At 41.4% G+C, this 17,264-nt stretch overlaps 1 protein-coding gene across 1 annotated transcript in view; it reads left to right on the top strand.

Moving 5' to 3' along the window:
• The first annotated feature begins 373 nt into the window (after positions 1 to 373).
• Positions 374 to 17,264, top strand: part of Ccny (cyclin Y) — a 134,425-nt gene continuing 117,534 nt past the window's right edge. The window contains exon 1 of the mRNA XM_059263773.1: positions 374 to 605. Within this exon, the coding sequence (XP_059119756.1) occupies positions 452 to 605 (154 nt within the window). The 5' untranslated portion in view covers positions 374 to 451. The remainder of the gene's footprint in view (positions 606 to 17,264) is intronic.

The following is a 17,264-nucleotide window of genomic DNA, read 5'->3' as shown; positions in this document are numbered from 1 at the left end:
CGCCTTTCGCCGCGCCCCGCCGGGGGGACGCTCCCGCTCCTGCGGCCCACTTGGCTATTCCGCGCGTGCTCGCGTGTCCCCGGCGTGAACCGGAACCGCTTGCTGAAGTCGGGGCTGCGAGCCGGGCGCCGAACGGGAGCGCGGTGGGAGGCGGCCTGCGCGGCGCCGCCCGCCATGGCCGCGGCGGGGTGAGCTCTGCGCGGGGCCGCAGTCGCGGACTCAGGCTCCTCCGCCGCCGCGAACCAGGGGCTGAGGCCGTCGTCGCCGGGGCCGCTGCCTGCCGGTCGCCGTCGCCACCCGCTTGTCGCCGCCGTCCATGGCGAGGCCCCGCCGCCGCCGCCGCTGCTGACCCGGGGCCGGCGCGGCTTCCGCCCTCCGCGGGGCGCGGGCGGCCTGCCTTCGCGCCCGAGCCCGCGCCCGCGCCCCGGGGCTACCAGGCGGGCGGTTGACGATGGGGAACACAACCTCGTGCTGCGTGTCGTCCAGCCCCAAGCTCCGGAGGAATGCGCACTCGCGGCTGGAGTCCTACCGGCCCGACACGGACCTCAGCCGCGAGGACACGGGCTGCAACCTGCAGCACATCAGCGACCGGGAAAACATCGACGGTGAGTGGCGTCGCCTCTCCCTCTCCTCTCCAGCGGGGCTTGGAGCCTTGCGGGTCCGCTGCCTCCGGGCTAGGCCCGCAGGGAGTGGTGGAAACTTTGCTAGCCACAGACCTCCGGGCGTGGGGCAGGCGTGTACAGGGGTGCGACAGTGTGCATGTGTCTGTGCTGTCGGGAGGTGACAGGGAAGGCCTCAGGCAGGGTGCTTTTGGGATATTGCCAGAGTCGTTATGTTTGGGGTGGCAGTGGTATTTGTCTTTTCCTGAAGGAGGGGAATTGTCATAATGGTGAGTTTTTTACCTGGAGGTCTTTTCCTGGAGTTGGCCTGCGTTCCCCCCAGACAACTCTATTCCAACACTATTCCCCCCAAAACTAAACCAGGCCCAAGGGAGTAAGTATGCTTGTGACTGTATATACCGCAAATGTGTACATATGTATGATATGTGTACATACACTCCCGCACATGCACATAAATACTTTATGGGGATGGTTGCTGCGTTGAGGTAAAATGTTCACCTGAATGAGAATGTTGTTAAAAACAATTATTACCAGGCGTCTGTGGGTTAGTTTTTGCATGGGCTAGAATTACAGTCTTATGAATTTCAGGTTCATCTGGGTGACTTGGTTTGTATATTTGAAAAAAGTTAAAGGAGTCATTACACCTAGTAAGTAATGTTTTATCTTACTGATTGTGGAGTAGCCTTCTCAGTACAGTTTTATCATCAAACTCTAAAAGTAGTTTGTGCATTGCGCATGAAATACAGTTTATGTGGTTCCTTACTCAAAAGATTAGAAGTTGGAAATTGTATCCCTATGCCTTGTTTTTTGTTTTTGTTGTTTTTAACCAAAATCCTCATACAGTTTATCTAGATAAACTCATCTGAAACTTTTCTTATGAGAATGAATTGACAACTGGTATTGATTTATTCTTCTCGTCTTTGGAATGGAGCGTGCCTTGTAATGTGAAAAGCTACATTTAAATGCTAAAGGGAAGAATTTTGTCTTTGTTTCAGGTTAGGACAGCAGCTTTATTAAATGAGTTTCATAAGGATACTCACACAGTTTATAGTAAAGTCTGGTACTACATGGTTTTCCTAGTGATGTTTAAGATTTATTTAATTTATGTGTATGTGTGTGTCTGTGAATGTGTTACTTCTGAGTGTCAGTTGAGGTCAGAGGAAGCTGTTGTATCCCCTTGATCTGGAGTTACAGGTGGTTGTGAACTGTCCACCGTGGGGAGCTGGGAACCTATCTCAGGTTTTCTGGAAGAATAGGAAGCATTCTTAATCACTAAGCCATCTCTCCAGCTGCAGTAGTGTTACTTTCTGTGTCCATTTGCTTGATCTTCTCTTTATATGACTTTAACTACAGCCATGCATTTACACATTTTAAAACACGTAGAAGAAAACGTTAGAACTCCTCCTAAACACCATAATAAAACTGTATTTTAAAGGAATGAGTGAAGAAATGAATGTTCATTGTAGAAGGCTGATACCAGTCCTGCACATGATTGACAAGCAGGAACACATTGACTCCTTTAATAATTAATTGTATTGTACAGGTTTCTGTTAGGCCCTTTTCATGCAGGTCTGTACTGAACTTTGGGTGTACCCCTCCATCCCTCACTACCCTTGCACTCCTCACACCTCCCCTTCTCCATTCACCTCCTTTGTTCCCAGTTTTGCTTCTACTTTCCTACCATTCCACACACAGCATTTTATGAGTGATAGAAAACATGCAGTATTTGCCCTTCTGAGATTGACTTAAGTTAATTTGCTTATTATTATCTCCAGTTGTACCCATTTTACTTAGAATGACATAATTTCATCTTCATGGTAGAAATGAATTCCATTGTATATAACTCACGTTTTCTTTTTCTATTTCTCAGTTGATGGCGGTGGCGCAGTGAACACTGATGCGCAATTATTTCTGTGATTTATTTTTTCAACTTTTGGATAAATACCCAGGAATGATGTAGCTGAGTCATAAGGTTGATTTATTTTTAGCTTTTTCAGGGATCTGCATACCGACTAACACATTCTGGACTAGGTTACATTCTCACCAGCAGTGTGTAAGGGTGACCCTTTTGTCTGAATTCTCACTGGCCTTTGTTACTTGTTTTCTTTTAAACGCCATTCTTAATGAAGTGAGATAAAAGTCATTGTTGTTTTTAATTTGCATTTCTTAATGGCTAGTGATGTTAAATATTCTTTTATATATTAAAAAAATTTTTTTCTGAGACAAGATCTCCCTATGTGGAAATTGATGTGTAGACCAGCTGGCCTTGATCTCACAGAGATCCATCCACCTGTTTCTGCTCTAACATTCTTGAGTTCATATGTTTGTTGCCAGTTTGTACTTCATCTTTTCAGAACTGTCTAATTCATTAGACCAGGTTTTGATTAGGTAGTTTAGTTTTTTGATCACTGGTGAGGTTTTTGAGTTCTTTGTGTAGTCTAGATTTTAACCCTCTGTCAGATGTATAGCGGCAGAGATTTCTCCCATCCTGTAAGCTGTCTGTCCATGCAGGTATTGAGTGTGCTTAGATTTTCTTTACATTCATGAAAACCCATTTATCACTGTTGGCACTAATTCTTGAGAGACTGAGTTTAGAAGTGTTTGCCTATGTTGATATCTTAAATGTTTCTTCTACTTCGTCCTTATTAGTGTTAGGGTTTCAGGTCTTACCTTAAAGTCTTTGATCTGTTTAGAGTTGGTTTTTGTATGTGGTGAGAGACACAGGTCTAGTTTTATTCTTCCATGTGTAGATAGTATTGCCAGCAATATTTGTTGAGGAGGCTGTTTTCTCAAATCTGATTTTGTAAAAAAATGCTGTGGCTGTCTGGGTGTATAGCTTGGTCTCCTGTGCTGTCATTGATATGTCTCTGCTTTTATACTAGTATTACGCTTTTTGTTTTCTTCTTTTTGAGACAAGGTCTTTGTAGCTCTGGCTGGTCTGAAATTCATTAAGTAGACCAGGCTGGCCTCAAACTCACAAAGATCTTACCTGCCTCTGTCTCTTGAGTGCTGGGATTAAAAGTGTGTGCCAATGATGTTTTTATTACCATGTCTACAGAGTACAACTTGCAGTCAGGTGTGGTGATAAACTCCAGCATTGTTCTTTTGTTCAGGATTGCTTTACTAACTGGTTTTTGGTGTTCTCTGTGATTTTTTTTCAGGCCCCCCATTCCCTGCCCATTTGTAAAGAAGAATGATGTCAGAATTTTGATGGGAATTGCATCCACTTTGTAGATTGTCTTTGATCGTCTAGCTATTTTCATAATATTTATTGTTCACTTTATGAGCATGGGACGATTTTCTGTCTTATAGTATCTTTGTTTTAAAATTTTCACAGTGGAAGTTTTTTACTTTCTTGGCTAGTTTTATTACAAGGCTTTTGTTTGTTTTTGAGGTAATTGTGAATAGGATTATTTTCCTAATATCTTCCTCAATATGTTCATTATTGGTGTTTAGGAAAGCTACTAATTTTTGTATATTGATTTTGTATCCTGTTCTTTGCCGAAAGTGTTTTTTATTAGCTCTAATAGTTTTCTGGTCGTCTTTAGGGTCTCTTCTGTATAGATTATATTATCTGCAAATAAGGTTACTCTGACTTCTCTTTCCCCACTTATATCTCTGTTATTTCCCTTTCATTATGTTGTCCTACATAAAACTAAAGGCATAATATTGAGTAAGAGTGGAGATGGGACACCTTTGCCTTATTCCTTATTTTATTGGAGATGCTTTCAATCACTCCCAATTAGTATAATGTTGGGTATAGATTTGTTATCTGTGGCTTTTATTATGTTGATATTATGTTCTTTGCATTCCTAGTTTCTCCAGGAATTCTTTAATTAGGAAGGATATTTTGTTGAAAGTCTTTTCTGCACTATTAAGATAATCATGTGATTTCTGTCCATGAACCAATTTATGTGATACATTGCACAAACCATTTTTTAGAATCATGAATGATCTTTCTGATATGTTCTTTGTTTGGAGAAATGTTTTTCCTTTATGGTGTACACCAATATTTGGTGGAGGTTTTCAAATGAGAGAGCAGAAACAACCCCAAAAAGAGAAAAATAAAAACAAAAAAGAAGATTAACATTTCAGAGAACCAAGTTGAATATTATTATGGGCTGTAGTAAAGAAATGGAAATAAAGTGATTATAATCAGCTTGTTGGCACTAGGCTTTGTCTTAGTTGGGGTTGTATTGCTGTGATGAAACACCACGACCCAAAACAGCTTAGGAAGGAAAGGGTTTGTTTGGCTTCCGTATCCTCAGTCATGGTCCATTAAGGGAAGCCTAGGCAGAAACTCAACCATGTGGGAACCTGGTGCTTACTGGCTTATTCCTCATGGCTTGCATAGCCTCCTTCCTGATAGAACTCAGGCCCACCAGTGCAGAAGTGGCCCCACCAACCATGGACTGGACTGTCCCACATCAGTTCGCTAATTAAATGCCAACAAGATTGACTTATGGAGGCATTTTCTCAATTGAAGTTCTGTCCTCTTGGATGACTCCAGCTTGTATCAAGTTGACATAAAAATCAACTAGCACAGCATGGGCTTACAGAAGAATTTTGCCAATAAAGAATGAGGTGTTATGGTGTGCTCTTTCATTTGAAAGATATCTAAGTTTCATTTGTTAGGCATTTTTTGAGAAAAATCTTTGGAAGACCACAAACCACAAACTTGTTCTGTAGACTTAGGGTAATTTAGAGTATAAAGCTGTTAGTAAAGGTTGCTGATGGAGGCTGTAGTGTCCTCCAGTCCATTTTCTATGACCATGCTCGTTTCAACCTGTAAATACTAATTTGTCATTTAAATAGTGTTCTTTCTGCCTCCCAGATTCCACAGATGCATCTAGGATTTATCTAACCAGAAGTCTTCATCATTGGTTTCATTTAGAGCAGAAATCTAGGCCTATTCATTAGTATGAATAGGTTTATTTAAAGGTTTCCAAGTCACTCTAGGATGCAGATGGCCTGACTGACAGTGCAACCTGTTGTTCTAGGGTTATTTCGATATGGAATCATGCAATAGCAACAAATTTAAGGCAAAGTGTGTATCGATACACTTTGTGTCTTTACGTACGTATGTTTGAATATCTCAGTTTCTGTACTACAGTTGGTCTTTGGTGCCCTTGGGTTCCATATATGGATTTATTTAACTGCTGACCACAAATACTTTTAAACACTTGTGTATATACTAAATATATGTAAACTTGTTTTGTAATCTGTTCTCTCTCCACACATGCTAATAATTATTTAAAGAGCAGTTATGCTCAGTATTGTAAGTAATCTAGAGAGGATCTGTGTGTACAGAAGTATGTGCGTGAGTTGTGCTTAAATACTTGGCCATTTTCTAGGAGAGACTTGACTCACTCTCGTATCTAACAGGATCCTGGAATAGGCACCTGCAGCTACTGAGGGACAGCTGTATATTGTTAAATTATTAGGAAATTTTAAAAATTGCATCTTAAGAGTTCTTCAGTGTTACATCACTGTCGTCACTGTCTGTCTTATATCATGAAAACCATCCCAGACATCTACTAGTATTGAAGATCGATAGTTCATGACTCTTCTAGAATATCTGAAGTTTCTTTAGATGGCAGATATATGCATTTTTCTACCCCACTCCTGTAACATGAATTGCTAAACAGTCTTGTTAATAAAAAACCCAGAGCCAGATATTGGGGTGAATGCTGAAAAATCAAAGAAACAGAACAATCCACAGCCAACGTCACCTTACCAACTCCTCAGCCTCTAGAGCCTGAGTTCCTGTTTTCTCACGTCTTATATACCTATCTGTTTCCTGCCATCACTTCCTGTGATTAAAGGCGAGTGTCCTTCCCAAGCAAAGATATGAGATCTCAAGTGCTTTTAAAGGTGTGTGCCATCAAACCTGGCTCTGTTCCCAGTGTGGCCTTGAACTCACAGAGATCCAAATGGATCTCTGCCTCCTGAGTGATAGGATTAAAGGTGTGTGCCACCACCCCTGACCTCCATGTCTAATTTGGTGACTGGCTCTGTTCTCTGATCCCCAGATAAGTTTTATTGGGGTGCACAGATAAAATATCATCACACATCCCAAACATACACAAGGGCAGCATTTGTTCCTGGTATGTCAGTGACATGCATTAAGGTAGGTAGGCTTCTCTGATGCACGTTGGGAGCTTGCTAGCCCTTTGTACTAGTGTTAGATTATTTGTGGTTTTGAAAGTTGTGGCTGGTTTAACCCACTCCCTAGAAGTTATTTCTCATCAAGTCATTCAGACGTCAAGAAACAAGACTACTTACCACTGATAGTAAAAATTGCAGTCATCCTATCATAATCCTGTACCTAACACTGTTCGGAGTGTAAATGTAAGGATGGATATAGTCTTAACAGTTATAAAGGTGAATAAGAAAAGATCATAGCTAGCCGGGCGGTGGTGGCGCACGCCTTTAATCCCAGCACTCGGGAGGCAGAGCCAGGCGGATCTCTGTGAGTTCAAGGCCAGCCTGGTCTCCAAAGCGAGTTCCAGGAAAGGCGCAAAGCTACACAGAGAAACCCTGTCTCGAAAAACCAAAAAAAAAAAAAAAAAAAAAAAGCAAAGATCATAGGAGATAAGGAAAGATGGAGAATGCTGGTAAAGAACACATGAGCAATGGAAGGATATAAAGCCGACTGTTTTTCTAGTTTAACTCTGTCTTAAATCCCCCCAACCTACACACACACACACACACACACACACACACACACACACACACACAATTGTAGTGGATAAGTGTATAAAAATGCAGTTGATAGTACATGTAAAGCAAAGCTCTACAGCTTCAGAATGGATATTGTAACTATAGAATTTCATTGAAATATATAGACTTTGGATCTGGGTAAGCGCTTGCTTGAGTGGCTACATTAATCTAGCTAGCTCCCTGGTATTTATGTATGTATGTATGTATGTGTGTATGTATGTTTCTTTCTTTCTCTAGTAAGTTTTTTTTTTTTTACAATAAAGTGGTTTTTATTAAAAATAAAATGAAAAGAAATAGAAGACCTAGATGTGTGTATTTCAGAATATTGTGAAGCATCAAGTTTGTTTTGAGATTGTTAAACTATGGGAAAGGAAAAAATTTCTCATTTTCTTAGTGAAGATCAGTTAAATGAGTTCTATATGAAAGTGGAAGGTCTTTGTAAGCTGTAAGCTGTACTAAATTAACAATAGTTACTTTTTAGTTCACATTATGCTCTGATAATTTTCAACATATTTTGTTAGGTAGATACAGTGGTTCACAACACTCTTGCAATCTGTTGTTTAAAAACTACTATTTAAAAGAAAATTAACTTAAAATGGTTAAGTTTTGCTTAAAAGCCAGTAAGGCAGTAAGGATCAAAATGAGGCTAAAATGCTTAATAAACTGAAAGTGCTTGATGAGCATACCATTGTGAACATGACACCAATATCTATTTTTCTTGTGTTAATTGTAAAATGTGCTCCAAGAACCACAACCGACTGTTTGAACTGTCCCTAGGCAGAGGAGCTAGAAACCCAGAACCAAAGCCTACCCAGGATATGTCAAGGGTGACTGGGAAAGAGTCACAGCACCATTCTGTAGTAGGCTGAGGAACTTGCCAAATTTTTTAGTGCCCTCAACTCAGGCTAAACTGGAATTTGTGAAAGAATTTTACAACTAGCCAAGAAGCAGGACGGAGGTCTTATTAAAGATATTTTATAATATTTAAGCATGAGGATTAAGAAAAAGATGCACACAGAAAGAAAGTTAAGGCACACCCCAGAGCGTGGGGTGGGCTTTTTAAAGACTTGTCAGACTTCACTGTCTTTGCAGTAGTCAGATATAGGACTTTGGTGGGGTTTGAGATTATGATCTTCAAAGAATGGCTAAGGAATCTAAGTGATTCCTTAGGTGTGTGTTGAGGTACTTGACAGGACCAGGTACAGCTGTAGATGCAGCTATGATGCTGGAGCTTAGGATGTCTTCCCTAGAAATAAAGTCAGCTGTCCTGTTTGAACTTCCCAGAGGAATGAGGCCCTAATCAAAGTCATATACATTATCTATATTCAAAAGAGTATTAATCCCAGGTCAGCAGCCTTCTCTGCAAATGTGAATTATGCTAGAATTCTTGCTACTCAGGGGGCAAGAGGTTTGGACCAGACTCCTGTGAGGCAGTTCTTAAACTTCGAGTGTCCCCATAATTCCCCTTGTCTTTTTGTCATGCCTCAGATAGAACTGGGTAGGTTTAGGTTAAAAACAGCTTAGGACTCCTAAGTGGGGAGCTAGCTGGCTTTGGAGTTGGACGTAGAAGTAACCCCCTCTTATTCTTTCTAAAGTCCCAGTAGGATGCACACTGTAGTCAGCAGGCTTGAAAAACTTTCCCAGGTACCTACAGGGGATGGAGTCCACCTAGGCAGACTGTGCCACCAGAGCATGTTCAGTTAGATAGAAGCTGAAATCAGAGTTTTATTTCGAGAAAAATGGTCTTCAGAGAATGGGGTTTTGAGGTGGGTATAAATACGCCATGTATTAACTGTCCACTGTCTGTGGAGGGGGGCACTGGGTGTAAAGAAGTTCTGCCAGTCTTGATCAGGTTGTTAGGGATTCTTTAACATTTCTTTTTCTTTTCTTTTTTTTTTCCGGTTTCTCAGTGTAGCTTTGGAGTCTGTCCTGGAACTCACTTTGTAGACCAACCTGGCCTCAAACTCAGAGATCCGCCTGTCTCTGCCTACTGAGTGCTGGGATTAAAGGCATGCACCACCACTGCCTGGTTCTAACATTTCTTTTAGGAGTGAGTCTGACTAGGTCCATAGTTGGAAAAAGCTCAGAAAATAAACTCTCTACCCTTTCTCAGCTTCCTAAACTACTGGTATCTGTTGTTATAGTTCTCTTCCTTTGGAGAAAAGTGTCATTGCATGACAGAAACTGAGTAGTATTGGTCTGACAACTCACAAATGGGCAGATTCTTGTTAAATCTCTGTCATTTCAGGTCTTGGCTAGCTGCAAACCAGCAGCCACTGCCTTACCAGAGGCAGCTTTTTAAATACAGACAAAAATCTTGAACACCTTTTTTCACCTTTATCAGAATGTTGACATTCTATATATTAGTTTTGACTTTGTAATGGAACATTTCTTTTAAAAAATTCAACTCTGGTTTTGGTGTGAAAGTGAATTGTGTACAGGGATCTTCTAAAAACACTGTAGCCATGATAATGCCTCTGGGCTAGGTGGTTGGTCCGTGGTTGTACTTCTATTACAAAAGATCTCAGTGTGGTTTTGTTGCTTTACAGACTTGCTTCCTAGGGGTTGTGATTGTTTTGTCCTCAGTCATTGCTTTAAGATTTTGGTCCCTCTTCTGGATGATAGACACAAGTACCTTGCTTAGAGAGAGGTACCAGCATCCTGAAATGTGGGATTTCACAGCCAGCTCCTGGTATCCAGGGAAATACCGCTGGGTTACACTGAAGATAATTGTTAGCTACATTTACATCCATGTCAGTTTGCTTTGTAAGCCTTACAGCAGTCTTTGGTGAGTGGTGAAATGCAAATCACTTCGGTTTTATGCTCTCCTAATACAGACCTTACTGAAGGATGACTAGGACATGCTCTACATGGGAGTTCATATGCTTGCAGACATTTGTACGGCTGAATGCTGAAGACATGTCTTAAGCAAGTGTTTTATTGTAGATGGGTGCTTCTACTCTTAACAGACAAAAAGGGACAAATTGTTAAAGATGTGAGTAAACTCTCCTACAGACTTATTTGTGGGTTGGTTGGTTGGTTTGTTTTAGAAAGGGATCTGTCCGTATAACCTGTTCTGAACTTTTTTCCATTTTAAAAAATAAAATATTTTTATTAATTCTTTGATAATTTCTTAAAATGTATTTTGAGAGGGCAATGGTATGCCTTTAATCCCAGTTCTCAGGAGGCAGAGACAGGTGGTTCTTTGATTTTGAGGCCAGCCTGGTCTACAGAATGAGTTCCAGGACAGCTGGAGCTACGTAGAGAAACCCTGTCTCGAAAACAAACAAACAAGAAAAAATGCATTTTGGTCATATTCACCTTCTTCCCTGTCCTCCTCGATCCACTGTCCTATCCACCCAACCTCATGTTCTCCCTCTGCCCCGCTTTCTCAACCCCTTCAGTCCAATTTGTGCACCCAAATACTCTTAAGCGTGGGGATTTCCCTGGAGCATCTATCTACCAGAGGTTACATACTTAAAGAAAACTGACTCTCCTTCTCCCAGCAGTTGTCAAATGCTAATAGCTTCTCAGCTATGATGGGAGTTCATGCCCACCTTCCATCCTCCATGCTGGAATTTTGTCTGAAATGAGCTTGAACATGTCTTATGCTGCTGGCTGTCACAGACAGTGAGAATTCATATTGCTCAAATGTGCTATTTCCCTGTTGTACCTGGTAAACACTCTCCACTTATCTACAGTCATCTGCCACCTCTGGCTTGGACTACAATCTTTCTGCCCCCTCTCTCTTGTGCAAAGATGCCTGAGTCTTAGAAGGAGGGAGTGTGATCTGATGTCCCATTTAGGCTTGAGTGCTGGGCAGGCTCAAACTCTTTGTACATTGACCACCTGTGGGTCTCTGTGTTAATCACCACTTACTGCAAAAAGAAGCTTCTCTTGATGGGAGTTGAGCGGTACACTGATCTATTGGTATAACAATAATTACTATGGAGATGGTTTAACACTATGTCCATTTAGCAGACTAATAGTAGACGATTCTTCCCTAGGGCCTGTGACCTCACTAGCCACAGGCTGGCTCTGAAAACGATACCAAGTATGGGTTTCATCTTGCAGGATAAGCCTTAAATCCAATCAGAAACTCCTGTAACATTTGTAGTACTTTTGAACCAGTAGACGTAATTTACCAGGCCAGTCATTATTGTAGCTCCTAGAGTTGACAGCTGAGTAAGACCAGTGATTACTTTTTCCTCCAGTAGTGTGCTTGCTACTTTGCAGCACTCTGAAAGCTAGCCACTTGTGTGAGGCTACAAGGTCAGCACCATCTTGGTTTCACCATGTTCTACACTCCAAGGTTTTATAGTCAAGTTTTGGAGGGTAACTAAGAGCGAGGTCAATAGCCTGTAGTGCTGGGGAGTCCATGGGACCCCTCTGGTCAACAGTTCAAGTACCTTTCCTGGTACTTGACTTTTTATTTGCTAATATGAGGTGTCTAGTTGAAGTATTGCTGCTTCTGTTATAGGGTGACTCCATTTAAACTCATAGTTTGTGTGTGTGTGTGTGTGTGTGTGTGTGTGTGTGTGTGTGTGTGTGTATGGATGTGTCTACAGTAGTAGGTTTCCATATTCCTTGCCATTTCATCCCCTACCCCATTGTTTCCTATTTCATGATTTCCCTTTTTCCTTGGTATCATTACATTCTATATTCCGTCCTTTAAAAAAGAGTTCCTCATCCCCCATAGCCTCTTACTATGTATTCCTAACTATGTATTCCAAATGAAACATACATACATACCTGTGTTCATCAGAGTTCTAGAGGAAAGAAGCTATAGCACATATGTATTAAAAGAGGATGTATTGGATTGGCTTATGTGATCCAGTCTGGTAATTTAACAGTTGTTATCTTTAAAACACCATTCCATTATTCTAACAGCCAAGGCAACTTGGAGAAGAGTTTATTTGAACTTCCAAATCCAAAGGGCAGCAGGAGCAGGAAGCTCAAGGCTCACATCTTGAATCCCAAAACAGCAAACAGAGTACTGGGCACAGGGAGAGACCTTAAGCTTTCAAAGCCTACCCCTAGTGACATACTTCTTTCAGCAAGGCCACACCTCCTGTGGTGGTGTGAATGAAAATGGCCCCCATAGGCTCATAGGGTGTGGCACTATTAGGAGGTATGGCCTTGTTGGAGGAAGTGTGTGGCTGGGGGTGGGCTTTGAGGTTTCAGAAGCTCAAGCCCTACTGGTCCATTCTTTCTTCTTGCTGCCTGCTGATCCAGATGTAGAACTCTTTGGCTACCTCTCCAACACCATGTCTGCCTGAGTGCTGCCATGCTTTCTGCCCTGATGATAATGGACTAAACCTCTGAACTGTAAGACAGCCTCAATGACATGTTTCCCTATATGAATTACCATGGTCATGGTGTCTCTTCACAGAAATAGAAACTCTAAATAAGACACCCCCTAAACTTCCCTAAGCAGCACATGTAGGTATGTGTTGTGGAGAAAATATACCAGAACCTTTGATAGCTATACTTAGGGCCATAGCCACTGTGGGTAGCTCACAGAGGTGCTCTCACTGAGAAGTATTAAGAGCTTGGTGTCTCTGTGGGATTTGTAGGTTCTGTTTTCTGTGGGTCCACAAACAATAGTCATTTAAATTCTAAATTCCAGGCTTTCTGCTGGGGGTTAGGAACACACTGGTCAGTATCACCAGGGCTTGTCCTTAAGGACCTAGTGATCTGCAGGGTATCCACATGGACATTTACTATTCTGTATACAAAGGAAGGAGGCCAGTTGAGGGGGTATGATGAGGGAAAGTTTGCAAGACAGTAAGATGAGTGGCAGGCAGGAGACAAGTCAGTGTGCCTCAGAAGGGGAGACTTTCTATCTCTGAAAGACATAGCCAGGTTAGGGCACAGGGTCATTTTTGTAGTCGGGTAGGTTAGACTTGGCAGTGACTCAGTCTCCAAATGTCTTGCAAAATGAATTTGGCTCATTCAGAAGACGTTTGGTAGAGATTTCATATGACTGGTGTACATTGGAAACTTGTTTTTTTGTGTATTTTTCATGTATTTTAGATTTTGAAAATAATCAGTGTCTCATGGAACATAGTATAGTTCTCTTTAGAACTGTCAATGACTGTGGTATATTTTGTTGAGCATGAGAAAGTAGCCTTCATGGAATGAGAGAGCTCCTAGCTGCAGGATCCTAGAGACCCTATTTACCTAGAAGAGAGCAGAGCTCTTAGGAGTTGCTCCTCAGCACATCACACAGCAGTGTCAGCTGTATGCCAGGACTCCAGAGAGTAAGATTCCTGTCAGAAACTGTTATTGGACCCTGTTGCTCCTCTTCTGTCCAGTTTGGACAGTGTGGCTGTAGATCACCAAGAAGAAAGTGACCCATCTCAGAGCTTTAAAAACAAAACAAAAAATATGTTAGTCTGAATAAGAATTACTACCCAGAGAATTGTGTTAGCTTTCAACCTGTGTAGCATCACCAGATCCTTACAATCTGTCAGGTTTTATAGTTTAGGACCTTGCACTGCATATTTTGAACATGAAAGAATTAGGTCTGCTGTCACCTGGACTTGTCCTTGCTTCACTTCCTGCCACATTGGCTTCTGCAGCTAGTGATAAAGTATCTTCCAGTCCAAGTTATCTGAGGGAAAGCAAGAGAGATCCCCAAGAGGGAAGCCATAATCCTGTTTGATGAACTAAGCTCACAAGTGACCAAAGTCCACTGACACTCAGGAAATGAAACCATAGAAGAGCCTGAACACCAGAAGATATATTGTTGTCAGCCTTGGAGGCTGCCTATGACAAACATTAATTAAGATTCTGTCAGTTATATTTATCAGAAGTCAATTAAAGTTGACTTGGGTAACTCAGTTGGCAGAATGCCTTGCCCAATATTTACTGGGTTTCAGTCTCCAACCCATATAAACTGGGTGTAGTGATACAAGCCTGTAATTCAAATCCCAGGCATGGAGGCAAGGGCATTAGAAGAAGTTCAAGGTCATCTTCAGCTGGGTAAATTTGAGGCTAGCCTGGGCTACCTTTTCTTAAAGGACAACTACTAAAAAATGATGAGTACTTGAGTTGAGGAATTGGGAAGAGAAAAATTACTATATATGAAGACTTTCTATGGAGTCCAAGGGCAAAAAGCTGTACCGAGTTTCACAAGGAACTGGAATTAGGAGTTGGGAGCTTGTACAAACTGAGATGATTATCTCCTTTATTAGTCTTTCTCTGTGCCACAAATTTGTTTCTCAGAAATTCTTTATAAACTGGTTCTCTTTCTTTGTCTATATATCATAGAAATTTGCCACCCCCAAATCCTTCCTTTTAGGACTACAAGAAGACTAAGGAGTCTTTGTTTCCCAATAGAGTAGGGAGTTGACTCGGACCGTTCAGTGGGTGTCTCCTCTAGAGTAAAGGATCAAATGAAGAGGTGCTGAGCTCCTTGGCTTGTATTTCTTGACCCTGGCCCTTTAAGGAATGTGAGATACTTACTTGTTTTAGCTTTCAGTTTGGATGTGTCTGATGTTTCTTCTAGATTGAGTTTAGATCATGCATTTTGTCATTAATATGGCAGGAGTTGCATATCACAAGAGACTGTGCTCCCTGTTGGTTTTAGCCTTTGTCTTGTGGACTTGGATCCCTGGCTGGACTGAGGATCTGTTGTATCTGTCTTCCAAGTAGGTAGGAGGTAAGATAGACTTGACCTCCTAGAAGATTCTGGCCTCTGGTGTTCCAGAAGGATCAACTAGTGTCTTCCTACACCTACAGTTGGAACTTGTGATTCTCATAGTATTTTAATTACTTCAGGGGATGCAGGTCAGTGGTGGAGCAATTCCTCAGCCTTCTATTCTGCCAGCTCTGATTGCCAGCCATCTGGCTATTCTGCCTCTACTGTCCTGTCTTCCTGGTGCAGATCAGTCCTGCAACTGACTGGTAGAATCTGGTTATTATTGGAGACTTTTCTTGATCTCCCCCTGCCTGCCCCTCTCTCTCTCTCTCTCTCTCTCTCTCTCTCTCTCTCTCTCTCTCTCTCTCTCTCTCTCTCTCTGTGTGTGTGTGTGTGTGTGTGTGTGTACATGTATGGATACCATTTGTAGTCTAAAGGGCAATTTCAGATGTTCCTCAGATGTCTCTCACTGGCCTAGAGCTCACCAACTAAGCTTGCTAGCCAGTGAGCGCCGGATGTATGTAGGTCTTCTCTAACCCAGTGCTAGTATTACAGACCACCATGCCTGTTTCCTCTGCTCCCCCCACCCCTCGCCCCCTCAGGTCTTTGTGTTGGTGTGCCAGTACTTTAATGACTGAACAGTCTTCTCAGGCCTCTCCACCCTACCTCTTTGTAGATGGCTATTTTTGTTTGTTTGTTGCTTGCTTGCATTTTAGTGATAAAGTAACCACTTAAGTGTGCAGTTCAGTGGTAGTGAGTACCTTCATATGTTTGGTACCAGTTACCGCCAGCCATGTCTAGAGCATTTCATTGATTCTTGTTCAGTTAGGAAGCACTGACTCTTCATTCCTCCATTCCCCATCCCCTCTTTGAGTTTACACTTCTAATAAGTGGGGCCTGAAGTATTTGTCCTCTTAGAACAGACTCGGGTGTAATGTTGTCTGGATTCGTCAATTTTGCAGTGTGGTCAGGATAACTTCCCTTTTCAAGGCTGATAGACCTCATGGTTGGTGCCACATTTGGTTAATCATTAGCTTCTCATGGACATCCAGATTGCTTCTACTATTCAGCTATTCAGATAGGTGTTGCCATGAGTAAGATACATAGATGTGTTTGAGCCTTGTTTTTGATTCTTTGGGGTATACACTCAGAAGTGAAATTTTGCTAGGACTGCTGTACTTTGAAACCTTGATTCTTTGGCAAATTTGTGTTCTCATGTAATATTAAATGTGACAAAAATAAAATTGATCAAGAAGTTGAATTGCTGTACCTTATACTTCATAAAAACCAAAACAGATGACAGCGATTTCTAAAGTCATTCTTTTTTTTTTAAATAATGCTTCCCATCTTGTTTATAGAGCTGTATATTGAATGGAAAATTGAGAAAAGAATGTAGAAAGGGATCATTTATATTCCTATCTTACAGAATAGTGCTTATTTTTAGGTATTTTAAAGTAGTATTTTATGTTGATTATGAATATCCTAGTGAAATATCTACATATGATTATATACAATTTGTAGCTTGAAATATGTTTGTATCAGAAAGCAAATTTATTTATTCACTGATTGATTTTTTTCCTCAAATGTATAAAAGTTTTTACATTCATAAATGTGGATATAAATGGTTCAATACTGACTATATATTTCCCCTTTTTTATTTTTATAAGAGGAAGACCTCTTTTGATATATTGTGTACCCTAATAAACTTGTCTTTGGATCAGAGGACAGAGCCAGCCACTAGATTAGACATAGAGGCCAGACAGTGGTGCCACACTCTTAATCCTATCGGGAGGCAGAGATCCATCTGGATCTCTGTGAGTTCAAGGCCACACTGGAAGCAGAGCCAGGCAGTGGTGGCACACACCTTTAATCCCAGTACTGGGAAGCACACACACTTTTAATCCCAGGAAGTGATGGCAGGCAGAGAAAGGTATATATGGCCTAAGGAAACAGGAACTAAAGCAGTTCAGTTGAGACCTTTTCAGGTGAGGACTCAGAGGCTTTCAGTCAGAGGATCCATGGAGTTGGCTGTGGCTTGCTCTGCTTCTCTGATTATTTCAGCTTTCACCCCAATATCTGGCTCTGTTTTTTTTTTTTAATTAAAAAGACCATCTAAGATTCGAACAACAACCTCTAGGTGGTTTTATAAAACATTATTATTAAATATTGTTAATAAAATATAATTATTTTATTTTTGTGATTTTATTTTATTTAGATAGGGTCTCTTGAAACCCAGGCTAGTCGTTAATTTTGTTGTGTAGTTGAGGGTGGCCTTG

This window comes from Peromyscus eremicus, chromosome 5, assembly GCF_949786415.1.
Source record: "Peromyscus eremicus chromosome 5, PerEre_H2_v1, whole genome shotgun sequence".
NCBI classification, from domain to species: Eukaryota; Metazoa; Chordata; class Mammalia; order Rodentia; family Cricetidae; genus Peromyscus; species Peromyscus eremicus.
This window is presented reverse-complemented; position numbering and strand designations above follow the sequence as displayed.